The sequence below is a fragment of the Oryx dammah genome, unplaced genomic scaffold (assembly GCF_014754425.2).
Source record: "Oryx dammah isolate SB20612 unplaced genomic scaffold, SCBI_Odam_1.1 HiC_scaffold_22, whole genome shotgun sequence".
Lineage (NCBI taxonomy): Eukaryota > Metazoa > Chordata > Mammalia > Artiodactyla > Bovidae > Oryx > Oryx dammah.
Genome location: NW_024070206.1, coordinates 37,745,298 through 37,762,400, shown reverse-complemented (window position 1 = coordinate 37,762,400; position 17,103 = coordinate 37,745,298). Strand labels below are relative to the sequence as shown.

The window sequence follows — 17,103 nt, the reverse complement described above, 5'->3', positions numbered from 1 at the left end:
TGACTAGACAGACCTTAGTTGGCAAAGTAATGTCTTTACTTTTGAATATACTATCTAGGTTGGTCATAACTTTTCTTCCAAGGAGTAAGCGTCTTTTAATTTCATGGCTGCAGTCACCATCTGCAGTGATTTTGGAGCCCCCCCAAAAATAAAGTCTGACACTATTTCCACTGTTTCCCCATCTATTTCCCATGAAGTGATGGGACCGGATGCCATGATCTTTGTTTTCTCAATGTTGAGCTTTAAGCCAACTTTTTCACTCTCCTCTTTCACTGTCATCAAGAGGCTTTTTAGCTCCTCTTCACTTTCTGCCATAAGGATGGTGTCATCTGCATATCTGAGGTTATTGATATTTCTCCCGGCAATCTTGATTCCAGCTTGTGTTTCTTCCAGTCCAGCGTTTCTCATGATGTACTCTGCAGAGAAGTTAAATAAGCAGGGTGACAATATACAGCCTTGACGTACTCCTTTTCCTATTTGGAACCAGTCTGTTGTTCCATGTCCAGTTCTAACTGTTGCTTCCTGACCTGCATACAGATTTCTCAAGAGGCAGGTCAGGTGGTCTGGTATTCCCATCTCTTTCAGAATTTTCCACAGTAGCCATCATGGTCAACAAAAGAGTCCGAAATGCAGTACTTGGATGCAATCTCAAAAATGACAGAATGATCTCTGTTCGTCTCCAAGGCAAACCATTCAATATCACAGTTATCCAAGTCTATGCCCCAACCAGTAAAGCTGAAGAAGCTGAAGTTGAACAGTTTTATGAAGACCTACAAGACCTTTCAGAACTAACACCCAAAAAAGATGTCCTTTTCATTATGGGGGACTGGAATGCAAAAGTAGGAAGTCAAGAAACACCTGGAGTAACACACAAATTTGGCCTTGGAATGCGGAATGAAGCAGGGCAAAGACTAATAGAGTTTTGCCAAGAAAATGCACTGGTCATAGCAAACACCCTCTTCCAACAACACAAGAGAAGACTCTACACAAGAACATCACCAGATGGTCAATACCAAAATCAGACTGATTATATTCTCTGCAGCCAAAGATGGAGAAGCTCTATACAGTCAACAAAAACAAGACCAGGAGCTGACTGTGGCTCAGATCATGAACTCCTTATTACCAAATTCAGACTTAAATTGAAGAAAGGAGGGAAAACCGCTAGACATTCAGGTATGACCTAAATCAAATCCCTTATGATTATACAGTGGAAGTGAGAAATAGATTTAAGGGCCTAGATCTGATAGATAGAGTGCCTGACGAGCTATGGAATGAGGTTCGTGACATTGTACAGGAGACAGGGATCAAACCATCCCCATGGAAAAGAAATACAAAAAAGCAAAATGGCTGTCTGTCTGGGGAGGCCTTACAAATAGCTGTGAAAAGAAGAGAGGCAAAAGGCAAAGGAGAAAAGGAAAGATATAAGCATCTGAATGCAGAGTTCCAAAGAATAGCAAGAAGAGATAAGAAAGCCTTCTTCAGTGATCAGTGCAAAGAAATAAAGGAAAACAACAGAATGGGAAAGACTAGAGATCTCTTCAAGAAAATTAGAGATACCAAGGGCACATTTCATGCAAAGATGGGCTCGATAAAGGACAGAAATGGTATGGACCTAACAGAAGCAGAAGATATTAAGAAGAGATGGCAAGAATACACGGAAGAACTGTACAAAAAAGATCTTCATGACCCAGATAGTCATGATGATGTGATCACTAATCTAGAGCCAGACATCTTGGAAAGTGAAGTCAAGTGGGCCTTAGAAAGCATCACTACGAACAAAGCTAGTGGAGGTGATGGAATTCCAGTTGAGCTGTTTCAAATCCTGAAAGATGATGCTGTGAAAGTGCTGCACTCAATATGCCAGCAAATTTGGAAACCTCATCAGTGGCCACAGGACTGGAAAATGTCAGTTTTCATTCCAATCCCAAAGAAAGGCAATGCCAAAGAATGCTCAAACTACCACACAATTGCATTCATCTCACATGCTAGTAAAGTAATGCTCAAAATTCTCCAAGCCAGGCTTCAGCAATACATGAACTGTGAACTCCCTGACGTTCAAGCTGGTTTTAGAAAAGGCAGAGGAACCAGAGATCAAATTGCCAACATCCGCTGGATCATGGAAAAAGCATGAGAGTTCCAGAAAAACATCTATTTCTATCCAAGTATCAAATAGAAAAATTTTTCCACATATTTTTTGTCCACCATCTTTCAAGGAATGATTTTTTAAAGTAAGAAACAACAAAAGAGAAAATTTTTTCTAGCCACATGGAGAACCTGATCGTATTTTGTAAACACTAAACTTGAATTCATCTGTCTCGCTTTCAAAATGGAATTTGTTCATTCTGGAAAATGGTAAAAGCGGACTGATATTTTTAAAAAGAGTAATTGAAGACTATCTAGTTTTTCCTTTTGGATTTTCTTACTTTGATATTTTAGTTCACGTTTATAACGTACGATTAATTGAACAGATATTCTGTAATCTATTTCCTGGTGTTGTATCATTTACTAATTTTGCCTCAGATAACATCAGGGTTTTGTTTTTTTTTTTTAATTATAATACTCAGTTTGTACTGACCAGTTAGTCTTCATTTTAACCTAAGTAAAGTGTATTTTGTGTTAGCAGTTGTCAGTGACTTTTCATACATAAAACCTCCTTTCGTTTTTTAAAAAATTGATACTGTATAGGGCAGAGAAGACTTCCTGAAGAAACTCATTCGAGGTGAAGTGGCTAATGGAATGATGATTCAGGTAAACCCAATTGGTTTCAATATTTTATTCTTTTTTTAATTTGCAGTTTACTTAGCATTTTAAATTTGCCTGTAATGAGGCATCTTTTCACTATTTGGTTTGCAAGCCAGCAGTTTTCTCTCCTTAGCTGATGCCAGTTGCCCTCTGTGTATGACGTGTCTGATCATGCATAAAGAAACTGACCTCTCATACACATATCTCATTTGGTGGCTTAATGGGAATTTCTGCCAGTCTAGTAAAAGAGCACTGTCTCTTTAGTTTGCTTTGTGATGATGTTATGTTTTCTTTAGTTTTAGTGTTTTTCAGCTGAATTCTTTTATTTAAGACTGAAAAAAAATACACTATGATATTTCTATATAAAGATTTTGAAACTAAAACATTATAGCTAGCAGGGCTTCCCTGGTGGCTCAGATGGTAAAGAATCTGCCTGCAATGCGGGAGATCTGGGTTGGGAAGACCCATGGAGAAGGGAACAGCTACCCACTCCAGTATTCTGGCCTGGAGAAACCCATGGACAGAAGAGCCTGGCAGGCTACAGGCCATGAGTTCACAAAGAGTCGGACAGGACTGAATGACTTTTCACTTTCACTGTTTAGCTATAAACATTAGCTATAAACACTGTATAGATATTTTTTACTTTTTAAAATATTTGTCTACCACCTGCATATCTTTTGGATCCCAGATTAGGTGTTCTGAACCCTGGCATGTTTCTAGGTTGCCTCCCCTTCAGAAATACATAAGTATTTGAAACCATTACTATAAAGAAAGTAAAATCAAGACACAAAACAGTCCAAAACAGGTTATTAAAAAATATTTGAGATTATCTGTACTGCTGTTCTTCTCTGAAGCAAACATAAATTTTGTAATTTTTTTCTGTTGGCAAATTGGATATTTTCAAACATATAAAAGCAGTGTCTCTCAAATTCTGTATGTTTGAAAATGCCAAATTGTCTCATTTTTTTTTCTTGCTGTTTATAAGCCCAATAATTCAATAATATTCCAGATCTTTTTGCTTAATAGTTTATGGATTTCTTCTTATTGGTTTTATTTAGTCTTAGACTGCAGGACTTACATATATTACAAAATTTGTCATTAAAGTGTCCTCTAACTTTATTATCCTCCAATACATAAGAATATTTGATTTCTATTGTCTATTAAATTTTTTCTCATTTTTTCTAATAATGCCTTTAAATGTGCTATATTTTAATAATATCTTTAAATATACACTGTAAATATACTATATTCTACCTATTGCTTTTTTATAGTGGCATTTATTGTTTTGATTTTTAAATATTACTACCCAGCACAGGATAAAGTCTCAATAAATGTTTAGGTAATTAATAATAATGAATTATTTAATAATCTTTGCTGGCAGAAAAAACTCTTTTGCCTTCAAGAAGAACAGACACTTGAGAAGCAGGACCTTCTGAGAAAGAAAGCAATCTATTCCCTAGCACTGGCAGAAATGGAGAAACCGCTGCTTAAACTAGAAGAAGAAGCTGAAAAAATCAAAACTTGCCACCAAGAACATGCTGATGTAAGCATTTATCATTAATCCAGAAACTAATTTGCGGGAATATTTAGGTCGCTAAATCATTTATGCAATTTACAGTATCATTTGGAAAATTAGGATTTCACATTGGAAGATGTAAAAGCATGGACAAAATAAGCAACTATTCCAGGACCACACAAGTGGTCTACAGTGGAATTACATAGCAAGACAGTATTAATGCTATTTCCTGGAACCCTTTACTTAGAGTATACCTAGGAAAAGCAATTCCCAAATGAATGAGTGGTGATTTTTCTGGTATGATTACCCACTGTAGGAAATTTAATTCAAAGTCTTCACTGCTTGTCAGTAAAATTCCAAAGCTGTGCTTGTTCAAATATGAAAGATAATGCGTCCTGACATTTTCATGGTAAATTTGTGACGTGTATAGATGAAGTGAAGACAGCTGGGATGAAAAATAAGCAAATGTTGATAAAATATTTTCAGAACAACAAGTTTATGGCAGTAACTGATATTACTAGCCCTTCCCCAAAAAAAGATTTAATAGAAAAAATATGTATACATCATACCATTAGTCTTTTGAAGAAGTAGAAGGTGTGGTAAGGGTTATACATTCTTGTCCTCAGCTGCAGGGAGAACATGCATATATTCGTTTGGGCCATTTTGGCAACAGAATTGTTTTTTATATGCAAATGATGATGTGACTTTGTATTTTTAGACTTTACTACTTTTCAGAATTTCATTTATTAAAAACTTTGTGATTTTGAGTTTCCTTATTATGAAATTTTATTTTGATCTTCAAAGCATCTCTGTAAAGTAAGCAAGAGAGAGTTTAGCTGTGACATAGGCATGAGAAAACTTGAGCCTACCTGCATGAAGCAACTTGTTCAGGGGCATAAACCATGGAAACAACAAACTCTGAATGTACATCTCAACTTAGGACTTCCAGTGCTTATCCCAGAGCTCATGTAATGAATATATAATCAGTATTAAGAACCAGTGAGATAAATTATTTTAACAATGGCTCCTCCTTACACTAATGATAGGAGTTTATTAGTTACATCAAAGCCTTGGTGTAATCATCTGAGAATGATAATGAGTACCAGAAAAAATTAATGACTTTTATTTTTTTACTTTATACTAGCCATTGTTTTCTACTTTCTTGTAGTTCAGTAATCAATTTTAGTTTATTCTTTAGTAGTGTATTAATTATGAACACTATTAATTTAGCATAAATTCTTAGAAGAATAAGTTTTCACACACTATAATGAGTACTGAAAATTTAGTTTTAATTTTGATTAAAATGTTTAAATATTGTCAGGAAAATTTATTATTTCTATGTGAGTTTATTAGTTGTTATTACTTAGCTAAAATTGATTATCATTTTATTTTCTTTGGTTATTCAAGTTGATATTAGGATTATGGATATCATAGTATGTTTTGGTAATTCATGTGTGGTCATCCTTTCCTTTTACACCAAAATATATGTTGTTGTTATTAAAATAGTCACTTGGGAACTATCTAGCCTAAACCAAGACAATTGGACTATTAATACTGCACATCTTAATTTCTAAATTGTCCTATAGTTGCTAGATGAAGTAACTGAAAAGAGAGAAGAAGTTAAAAGAAATGTAGAAAAAACTAAGAAAAAATTGCGAAGAAAGGGGAAAAAAACCCAGGATGCAATAATAAAAGCTGAGGTAAGAAATTTAATGTCAAAAAATTATTTTGAATTTGCAGCCTCTTCATGTAAATGAAAACTATTCCACAGCCTCTTCATGTAAATGAAAACTATTCCAGCAAATTTAATTTTAGATGAATGTCTGTCATTTATAATTGGTTGCACTAAATTGATTTTGCATGCATGTGTGCACATAGGGGTGCACACGTGCATGTACACACACACACACACACACACACACACACAGAGTCTCTGAGTCTTCATTTTCTCTCTTTCCCACTGGGCTAGTGTATCTTCTGATTACCTTTCCTACCTTTCCTAAATCCCTAGAGGGATTTGTAGTGTCTTAGACAGTACCATGTTTCTGAAGATGAGACCAGTGTACAGACTAAAGCATTTGTTAATATCTGACATGTTACCCTCAAGCTGGTATGTAGGCTGCGTGAACCAACTGGCTGTATATCAGAGGGCTTTAATATACCATTTAAAGCATTGTCTTTTACTTCCCATCCTCTGAATATATTTTAAAGGTAGCACCAACAGCTACTAATAGTCAGACAAGACTTAGAGACTGAACAACAACCACCACCAGCAATAGGATTTGTCAGTGAACAGCATGTGGGCCATGAGGTAGAGGTGCAATTGTATTTAAATAAAGCCTGGAGAATCCCAGGGATGGGGGAGCCTGATGGGCTGCCGTCGGACACGACTGAAGTGACTTAGCAGCAGCAGCAGCAGCAGCATCAGGGCCACAAAAGAAATATTTTTTAACAGTACCAAGGAAAATAATATGTATAATAATAATAACATGTTAATGTTTTGCATTTTTAAGAAATATTTTGCATGGTTCTAAGTGCTCAGACCTATTAACTAATTTCATCTTCATGATAACTCTATGAAGAGTGTGCTATTATTATCTCCATTCTGTGGTTGAAGAATCTGACACATTGTTTCTTAATTAACTTGCTCAGTTTCACACACCTTCTTAATGATGGTGTTGAGATTCATTATATCTGGCACTAGAATCTATCTATGCTCTTAACTATTACATTATACTGGTCAAATCATACAGGTTACTTTATTGACCCTAATAAAGTAAAATCATAATTTAATACCAAAATTATAACAAAAAATGATATGTAGACCACTGGAAATATTTTTTAATCACATTTTCATTATTTACTTCAGTGTTAAGAATATTTAGAAATACAATTTACAATTTACTTACAAGTGACTGATGATAAAGTATAAAGCAAAATTTATGAGATGGGCCAATGTTACAATTTGGTATGGCCAATAAAGTATTTTGGTAAAAACAACTGAAAGTATTTGGCGTATCTATTAAAGGCAAAGAGAACATGTTATGAGAAGAATTATAACAAGCATAATTACATACAAAATTGCATAACAATTTGTCTTAAAATCTTGATTAATTGTATAGTTTATCTATAAAAGATAAATTATGAAAACTAAGAAAAAATTAGCAGAAATAGATCAATAACAATAAAATTGGTGTAATTTTAGTAAAGGCAAGGACAAGCATAGATACTTTATAAGCCTCGCTACAAAAACCAGGTTCAGAGCATAAGAAAGCATGGAAAGTGTTTAAATTTATTATGTAAAAATATAACCCTGAAACCATAACTGAAAAATATATAAGAAAGAAATGTGCAAGTGATCTCACTTATGAACATAAATGACAGTTTAAAATATATTGTGAATTAAATTTTGCAATATGCTGAAAAGAATATACTATGCAAAGTAAGACTCCTTTGATGAATGTGAAGATGACTCAACATAAATGTACTAATATAATTCACGGCATGTACAGAAATGAAAGACAGTTCACTTAAAATAAAATTGATAAAATTCAAAAGCCACTTATTTATTTTTTTTAAAGTCTTAACTTGATAACATGTGTAATAGTATCTACCAGTATCTTCCAGCAAACATGACGTTTAATTATAAATCATTATGTGCATTTCCATTAAAATCAGGGGAAAAGCATTCAGGCCAGCTCTCACTACCCAGCATACTACTGTTCTTAATAACAAAGCACTTGTAACATGTGTCACAAAAGAGAAAACATATGTGTTCAAGACTGCAGTGGAACGCCTCCAGAGTTCTTCTATCCACATCTACATATTTACTAAAATATTAATTAAAAATTGCCAAAGGTGGTATATCTAACAAATACAAATAAATTTCAGTGGAAAATATGGCTGAATACCTTGTGTGTGTGCTCAGCATCATAGAAGTTACTAAGAGTTGGAGGATTAGAGAAGGCTTCTTTGTCTTTTGTTTGTCCTTCACATTAATTTGTCTTTCCAATTACTGTTGAGTACTTAAAATGTCTTAAATATTGTTGGAAGTTTCTGGAGTTGGGGACGTAAAAGGAGAACTTGGTTCACTCAAGAAATACATCATCTTGTTGGGATCAGACAGCCTTAATATACTGTGAGCAGAGCCATGACAGCAGTGTATAGTGTGGGAAGAGTCAAGCAGGAGTAAACACAGATGAATCGAGGGCATTTAGGAGGATTTTTCAGAGGAGGTGATGTCAAAGAACAAGAACTACTAATAGAAAAATCAGAGGTTGAATATTTGCCTTGCTATGATGTTGTAGACAACAGATATACCCAAAAAGACTGAAAGAATAATTGGCTCTGGTAGCATTCAACAAATGGTTCCCATTACTTTTATTATTATATAGCTTTTAATTTGATGAAGAAATGAAGTTAGGACATTTTAGAAACAGACCTTGTGTTTGCAAAGCAAAGAGGTCATGGGAGAATGCTATGTGTTTGTGGAATTGCAAGCACTTCGGCATGACCAGAGAGCAGGTTAGCTGTTAATAAGACTGAAAAGAGATTAAGTTAGTGAGAAGGCTAATGCCTAGATGAAGGAATGCCTGTGTGTAATGCTATGGAACTCTATTCTAAAGAAAATTGCAGACATTATTAATAGCATATGTTAAGTCCTCATTCTGTTGATTGGTATATAAATAATACTATGTGTCCCCAGCAGCTCAGATGGTAAAGAATCTGCCTGCAATGCAGGAGACCTGGGTTTGATCCCTGGATCAGGAAGATCCCCTGGAGAAGAGAATGGCTTTCCTTCTCCTTCAGTATTCTTTCCTGGAGTATTCCATGGACAGAGAAGCCTGGCGGGCTACAGTTCACAGGGTCACAAAGATTTGACTTAGTAACTGACACCTTCACTTTCACTTTTCATAGCAGCATTGCTACCTTCTAAGAACCCAAGTTAGACAAATAATTTTATCTTTTACTCTGCATAAACATTCAGTCATGGCCCCAGCTAAATAGCATTACTGAATTTTTACTATGTTTAGCCCCATATTAAATCTTATGTGTAGAACCTGGAAATAGTACATTTAGATAACATGAAAATATTATTAAATCTTAAATATTTAAAATTTTATTTGAAATTAATAATTTAGAGTGAATATAATTTATATTATCTACTATTTTGAAAATATGTGGTTTCATAGTATTTAGATAAAGTAACGAAAAATGTTGTATAGTAAAGCATTAATTAACTTTGTTTCAGATTTCCAGAACCTTCCAAGTCTGAGCATGAAACTGTCTTTGGGTGGAGAGCCTCAAAATTGCGGAAACCTGTTACCAGGCTAGAGAAAAAAATAACCCCCCCAAATTATAAATGTGTTGTTTATGCCTAAATTCCAATTTGCTCTAGTGACACTTCAGCATACATAAAGGCTCACTAATGGTTCTTGGGGTCTCCCAAATTTTGCATACTCAGGATACACAGACATATACTCTTGATTGACATGTGGCATCTAACAATTTCTTTTCTCATTGTGGGATATCTCTAATATTTTTGATGCCATGGAAGGGGATATGGTACTCACACTTATCAAAGCCTCACTGATGGTACCTGTGAGTGAGTGAGTGAGTCGCTCAGTCGTGTCCAACTCTTTGCAACCTCATGGACTAAACAGTCCATGGAATTCTCCAGATCAGAATGCTGGAGTGGGTAGCCTTTCCCTTCTCCAGGGGATCTTCCCAACCCAGGGATCAAACCCAGGTCTCCCACATTGCCAGTGGATTCTTTACCAGCTGAGCCACAAGGGAAGCCCAAGAATACTGGAGTGGGTAGCCTATCCCTTCTCCAGTGGATCTACCTGACCCAGGAATTGAACCAGGGTCTCCTGCATTGCAGGAAGATTCTTTACCAACTGAGCTATGGGGGAAGCCCCATGTTGCCTATGAAAAGCGACAGATATACTTTTTGCTTTTCACTGCTGTCACAGAAAGTGCACTGTCTCTTTCCTTTACTGTAAAATCTCTGGCACCGCCTTCAGCATCTCTGAATTGGTGGTCTAAGTTGTTGACACCGTTGCTTCTGAAATCTCAGTTTCCCATGAAAATCTTCATTTAAGATTTAAGGTGTGGGTTTTGGAATCTGAACTAAAAGTCAAGAGTAGTAGAGAGCATGCCGGACCCACAGTTGCCCATCATCTCTGACTCATTCCTACTTATTTTTACCCATATTTGTGCCTTTTCACACTTTTTTAAGGTTTAATTTTCTCCTAGAAATAACATAATATTTTAGGGGGTCCACTGAAGAATCCTTGTCAGCTGGCTTGACTACATTCTGGTAGCAAACAAACAAACCCGAATCATCTCATTTATTAGTGGAAAAATTCCAGAGCTTCCAGAAAAAAAAAAAAAAAGTGAATGTTATGAAAATTCAAATACAGTACTCAGTGTTCCAAACCTTGGACAAAGAGAAGATTTTTATAGGAAAATAAGTATATAAGGTTAGCAATTCATTCTTCTTGAAACCAGTAAGAATAGAGAAAGAATTATGAAGCATGTGAGGGGAAAATGGAGGAAAATAGGAGCAAGGGGAGCAGCTAAGACTGGAATCCATTGCTGGAAGTTGGGCCAGATGTGGAGTCAGCAACCTTCATTGAGTTGATCACACAGTCAGGAAATCAGCCAGTCAGTGTAGACACCAAGAGCTATGAAGGGGTCATGCACAAATAGATGCCAAATCAAATCTCCAGTCTTGGATTGTACCGGCCAGCCTTGGGGAATTATGCTGGTATTAAACATTGACTTCTTTTTCTTAAACATCAGAACAATATATATTCGTGCCTGCCTTCAGGGTACATGTTTGATAACCAGTGACCACATGCTGACATATTAAAAGACATGTCCTTCAGGTGTGCAGGTGTGTGTGTGGGGGGGGGCGGGGTGGGAGACAAGTTAGTGCAGAGTAGAGAGGGAGAGAAAATAGATGGTTCTAACCCATCTTTTAGGAAACCCGATCAGATCTAATGCTCAAGGAAAGAATGTAAACCTGAATTGTTTGCCTTGATTAGAGGTAGAGCCTCTTGATAAAAGTAAAAGAGGAGAGTGAAAAAGTTGGCTTAAAACTCAACTTTCAGAAAACTAAGATTATGGCATCTGGTCCCATCACTTCATGGCAAATAGATGGGGTAAAAATGGAAACAGTGAGAGACTTTATTTTTTGGTGTTCCAAAATCACTGCAGGTGGTGGCTGCAGCCATGAAATTAAAAGACACTTGCTCCTTGGAAGAAAAGTTATGACCAACCTAGACAGCATATTAAAAAGCAGAGACATTACTTTGCCAACAAAGGTCTGTCTAGTCAAAGCTATGGTTTTTCCAGTAGTCATGTATGGATGTGAGAGTTGAACTATAAAGAAAGCTGAGTGCCGAAGAATTGATGCTTTTGAACTGTGGTGTTGGAGAAGACTCTTGAGAGTCCGCCTGGATCCAGCCAGTCCATCTTAAAGAAAATCAGTCCTGAATATTCATTGGAAGGACTGATGCTGAAGCTGAAGCTCCAATACTTTGGCCACCTGATGCAAGAACCGACTCACTGGCAAAGACCCTGATGCTGGGAAAGATTGATGGCGAGAGGAGAAGGGAAAAAACAGAGGATGAGATGGTTGGATGGCATCACTGATGCAATGGACATGAGTTTGGGTAAGCTCCAGGAGTTGGTGATGGACAGGGAAGCCTGGTGTGCTGCAGTCCATGGGGTCACAAAGAGTCAGACATGACTGAGCGACTGAACTGAACTGAACTGAACTGATTTTCTTGTTTCACCAAATGCCTTTATTTTTAATTGAAGGAAAATTGCTTCACAGTAATGTGTTGGCCTCTGCCATACATCAACATGAGTTAGCCATAGGTATACATGTGTCCCCTCCCTCTTTAACTACTGTTTGCTTTTAATTGCTCACATGGCCAAAAACTCTTTGTGTTCCTAAATTGCAATAATTTGAAACTTCTAGTATTTAAAATCTAGTATTCCTGATTTTTTCCCCCAGGATAAATGCTCACAAATTTTTAAAGAAATAGAGACCACTAAAAGTAAAACAACTATTTATCATTCAAAAATCATTCAACTGAATAAGAACTTAGAACAAAAAGAACAAGAAAAGATTGCTTTTGATCACACACTTGACTATTTAAAGTAAGTACTTTAAATGTATCAAAATATTAAATACTTACTATATCACTTATAAAAGAGATGTGATCAAATTTCCCTGTTTAAAATTTATTCCTGAAATGATATCTATTTTCTGTCATGATCTGGTGTGAAATATACAGGTGATATTTTGTAATTTTTGTCTAAACACATGATCATAAATTGCTTTCATTTTTTTGTTGCTCTTCTGGGTTTATTCTTATTTAAACAACTGCTAATGTTTCTCCTTTTCCAAGCATAAGAACTTTTATTCGTTATGAAATTCATAATCTCTCCCACTAATTTCAGTATTTCTCACTTATATGAAATGGTTAATAATATATGTTTTTTTTTCACCCAACCTTTTTGATAACATTTGTGAGGTAAGAATTTAGAAATAGATATTGTATTATTACTTCATGTAATGTATTTACATTAATTGTCTTAAAAATGCCTCTTGTACATTCCCCTCAGTAGTCTGAGGCATACCTGATAAAGGCCTTTCCCTTTCAGAATGATCATGCTTTAAGGCTTACTGTATCCATAGGCCTGCCCTCCCCACTGAGAAACTACATACTGTTCGTTTATTCCTCTTGGTTCTTATTTTCTATTTTATAACACATTGAGAACAGAATTTGGAGCACTACTGGGGGAATTTACATTGGACATGTTTAAAAGTGATGGTTTGATTTAAATATAGAAGGCTAATACACCATTAGCAAATCATAACACTTGAGGGATTAAAATATCAGAAAAACGTTATGCACAATCTAATATACTATGTATTAATATCTTAATGGAGTCAAGTCAATGAACGCCACAGGATTTGTTTAGCTATTACCACAGGAGACAGGGTAAAAACTTATTTTCAAAATAATCATACAGCTTTATCTGAAAATTCCTGGATCATATTCAGAATATCAGGTAAGAAAGGGAAGCATTTTCTTTGAAAGATATTTATCTGTGTCATTTACTATCTTTAAAAATATCTGGGGCTTAAAGGGAAAAGCCTGAAATTATACCATTTACACTAAACTTGCAAAGATGTTATAGCGGAGCTGATGAAATTTTTTTTCTTCAAGATTCTGACCATTTCAACTCTTACTTTTCCTTCCATCCTGTACCTAGATTATATTGCCTTAAAGCAAGAATGGTCACCAAGTTTCAGTGAATCAATTCCCTCCCTAAACTTGACTAAACTCTGCCTTTACCCTGGAAGAGGAGAAAAAGAACAGTGTGTCATTTACAAATCTATTAATTAACAGTGATGACAGTGTCAAATAAGATTGAAAACTAACACTGATTGACTTCCTAGTGTACCAGGTATTTTGCAAGGGCAATCTAAGCACCTATCTCATCCAGTTCTCACAGTAAATTCTTATATCCAGTCATAACATTCACACATGAACGCTGAAGGAACAGGCTCAGGGAAAGCAAATGATTAAGACTGCAGCACTAATTAGTAGTGGAACTACTCCAGCGTAGGTTTGTCCTGTTCCAAACTGTATGCTCTTCGGATGGTGCAAATTGACTCCTGAACTAGGACTGGAACAGAAGATTACTGCAGATTAACTGTATTGAGGATAATCTACTGATTCTTTCACCTAGTGTCAATGTTGCTATTAGTGAATACTTCCATAGGACGTCACAGAAGAGTTATGGATGTTGTTAGTATGAGAGATGAAGTGGAAAAAACAAGGTTGAGATAGATGAAAGGGGAGGACTTTATTCCATTTAAAAGAAGAGGCACCCGTCTAAAACATGTGACCAGAGTCATGTTTTCAAATTTGCTAATAACAGCCAGCATAGAGAAAGAAGGGGGAAAAAATGAGTATTTTGTGTTGAGCTGCTGAATCAAATACAGCTAGTCAGAACTGGACTTGAATTCTGGGTCTGTCATTTATTAATTAGCTGATACAAGCTTAGTATACTGAAGTTTAGGTTTTTCATCTGTAAATGGCCATAATAATTATCCTTTCATGGGGTGGTTGTTGTGTTAAATGAGATATTATATTCAAAGTACTTTACCATTTTAGACCCTCAAAATTTTTAGTCCTGCTGCCTTTATAGCTAACTGTGAAAATGATTCAATTTTCCATACCAGTAGAGATGAAAACGAATGTGGGTAACATAAGACTGTTCTGAGCTTTTGCAACTCTGCTTATTCTGGATTCTGGGTTACTGATCAACTCTGGCAATTATTTCTAAAATACACTCATTTTTTCAGCATTGTTTTAACCACTTTTTAATGATTTTTTCTACTAGTATAGTTCCTAATATAACTGATTTCACCATAAAAAATAATTTTAAGTCAGGATGTACTTAATTGCAAATAACAAGATACATAGCGGCAGTGGCTATGGTATAGAGTGTATAGATGGTATAGAGTCTGCCTGCAATGTGGCAGACCCAAGTTCGATCCCTGGGTAGGGAAGATCCCTGGAGAAGGGAATGGCTACCCACTTCAGTATTCTTGCCTGGAGAATTCCATGGACAGAGGAGCCTGGAAGGCTACAGTTCATGGGGTTGCAAAGAGTTGGACAGGACTGAGCAACTAACACTTTCTCTTTCACATATACTCTACACACACACACACACACACACACACACACACACGCTTAAATAATAAGGAAGGTAATTATTTTACATAACAAGAGGCCTCTAGTTAGGCTAAGCTGCAAGGTTAGTTGATTCATCAGCTCAACACAGGTACTCATTTTTGTGTTTCTTTCTCTACACTATGGCTGTTGTCAGCAAATTTGAAAACAGGAGCCCTTGTTCACATTTAGTGAATGTGCGAGTGCCTTCTATATGGATTCAGCTCTTGCCTTTCATCTTATTGCACTTTATGTGTATATATAACTGTGGAAAATTCTGAAACAGATGGGAATACCAGACCACCTGACCTGCCTCTTGAGAAATCTGTATGCAGGTCAGGAAGCAACAGTTAGAACTGGACATGGAACAACAGACTGGTTCCAAATAGGAAAAGGAGTACGTCAAAGCTGCATATTGTCACCCTGCTTATTTAACTTCTATGCAGAGTACATCATGAGAAACACTGGACTGGAAGAAACACAAGCTGGAATCAAGATTGCCGGGAGAAATATCAATCACCTCAGATATGCAGATGACACCACCCTTATGGCAGAAAGTGAAGAGGAGCTAAAAACCCTCTTGATGAAAGTGAAAGAGGAGAATGAAAAAGTTGGCTTAAAGCTCAACATTCAGAAAACAAAGATCATGGCATCTGGTCCCATTATTTCATGGGAAATAGATGAGGAAACAGTAGAAACAGTGTCAGACTTTATTTTGGGGGGCTCCAAAATCACTGCAGATGCTGACTGCAGCCATGAAATTAAAAGACACTTGTTCCTTGGAAGAAAAGTTATGACCAACCTAGATAGTATATTCAAAAGCAGAGACATTACTTTGCCGACTAAGGTCCGTCTAGTCAAGGCTATGGTTTTTCCTGTGGTCATGTATGGATGTGAGAGTTGGACTGTGAAGAAGGCTGAGTGCCGAAGAATTGATGCTTTTGAACTGTGGTGTTGGAGAAGACTCTTGAGAGTCCCTTGGACTGCAAGGAGATCCAACCGGTCCATTCTGAAGATCAACCCTGGGATTTCTTTGGAAGGAATGATGCTAAAGCTGAAACTCCAGTACTTTGGCCACCTCATGTGAAGAGTTGACTCATTGGAAAAGACTCTGATGCTGGGAGGGATTGGGGGCAGGAGGAGAAGGGGATGAACGAGGATGAGATGGCTGGATGGCATCACGGACTCGATGGACCTGAGTCTGAGTGAACTCCAGGAGATGGTGATGAACAGGGAGGCCTGGTGTGCTGCGATTCATGGCGTCGCAAAGAGTCAGACATGACTGAGCGACTGAACTGAACTGATACATATATATATATATATATATTTTTTTTTTTTTTTTAAAGTCTCTCAGTCATGTCTGACTCCTTACAACCCCATGGCTTATATGGTCCATGGAATTCTCTAGGCCAGAATACTGGATGGGTAGCCTTTCCCTTCTTCAGGGGATCTTCCCAACCCAGCGATTGAACCCAGGTCTCCCTCATTGCAGGCGGATTCTTTACCAACCGAGCTATCAGTTCAGTTCAGTTCAGTTCAGTTCAGTCGCTCAGTCGTGTCCAACTCTTTGCGACCCCATGAATCGCAGCACACCAGGCCTCCCTGTCCATCACCAACTGCTGAGTTTCACTCAAACTCATGTCCATTGAGTCGGTGATGCCATCCAGCCATCTCATCCTCTTTCATCCCCTTCTCCTCCTGACCTCAATCCCTCCCAGTATCAGAGTCTTTTCCAATGAGTCAACTCATCGCATGAGGTGGCCAGAGTATTGGAGTTTCAGCTTTAGCATCAGTCCTTCCAATGAACACCCAGGGCTGATTTCCTTTAGAATGGACTGGTTGGATCTCCTTGCAGTCCAAGGGACTCTCAAGAGTCTTCTCCAACACCACAATTCAAAAGCATCAATTCTTCAGCACTCAGCTTTCTTCACAGTCCAACTCTCACATCCATACATGACTACTGGAAAAACCATAGCCTTGACTAGACGGACCTTTGTTGGCAAAGCAGTGTCTCTGCTTTTGAATATGCTATCTAAGTTGGTCATAACTTTCCTTCCAAGGAGTAAGCGTCTTTTAATT

General features: G+C 36.9%; 1 protein-coding gene across 1 annotated transcript in view; it reads left to right on the top strand.

Annotated features, from left to right (window-relative positions):
* CCDC178 (coiled-coil domain containing 178) overlaps positions 1-17,103 on the top strand; it is a 360,651-nt gene that overhangs the window by 95,383 nt on the left and 248,165 nt on the right. The window contains exons 13-16 of the mRNA XM_040264241.1: positions 2,686-2,748; positions 4,124-4,285; positions 5,845-5,958; positions 12,288-12,433. Of these exons, the coding sequence (XP_040120175.1) occupies positions 2,686-2,748; positions 4,124-4,285; positions 5,845-5,958; positions 12,288-12,433 (485 nt within the window). The remainder of the gene's footprint in view (positions 1-2,685; positions 2,749-4,123; positions 4,286-5,844; positions 5,959-12,287; positions 12,434-17,103) is intronic.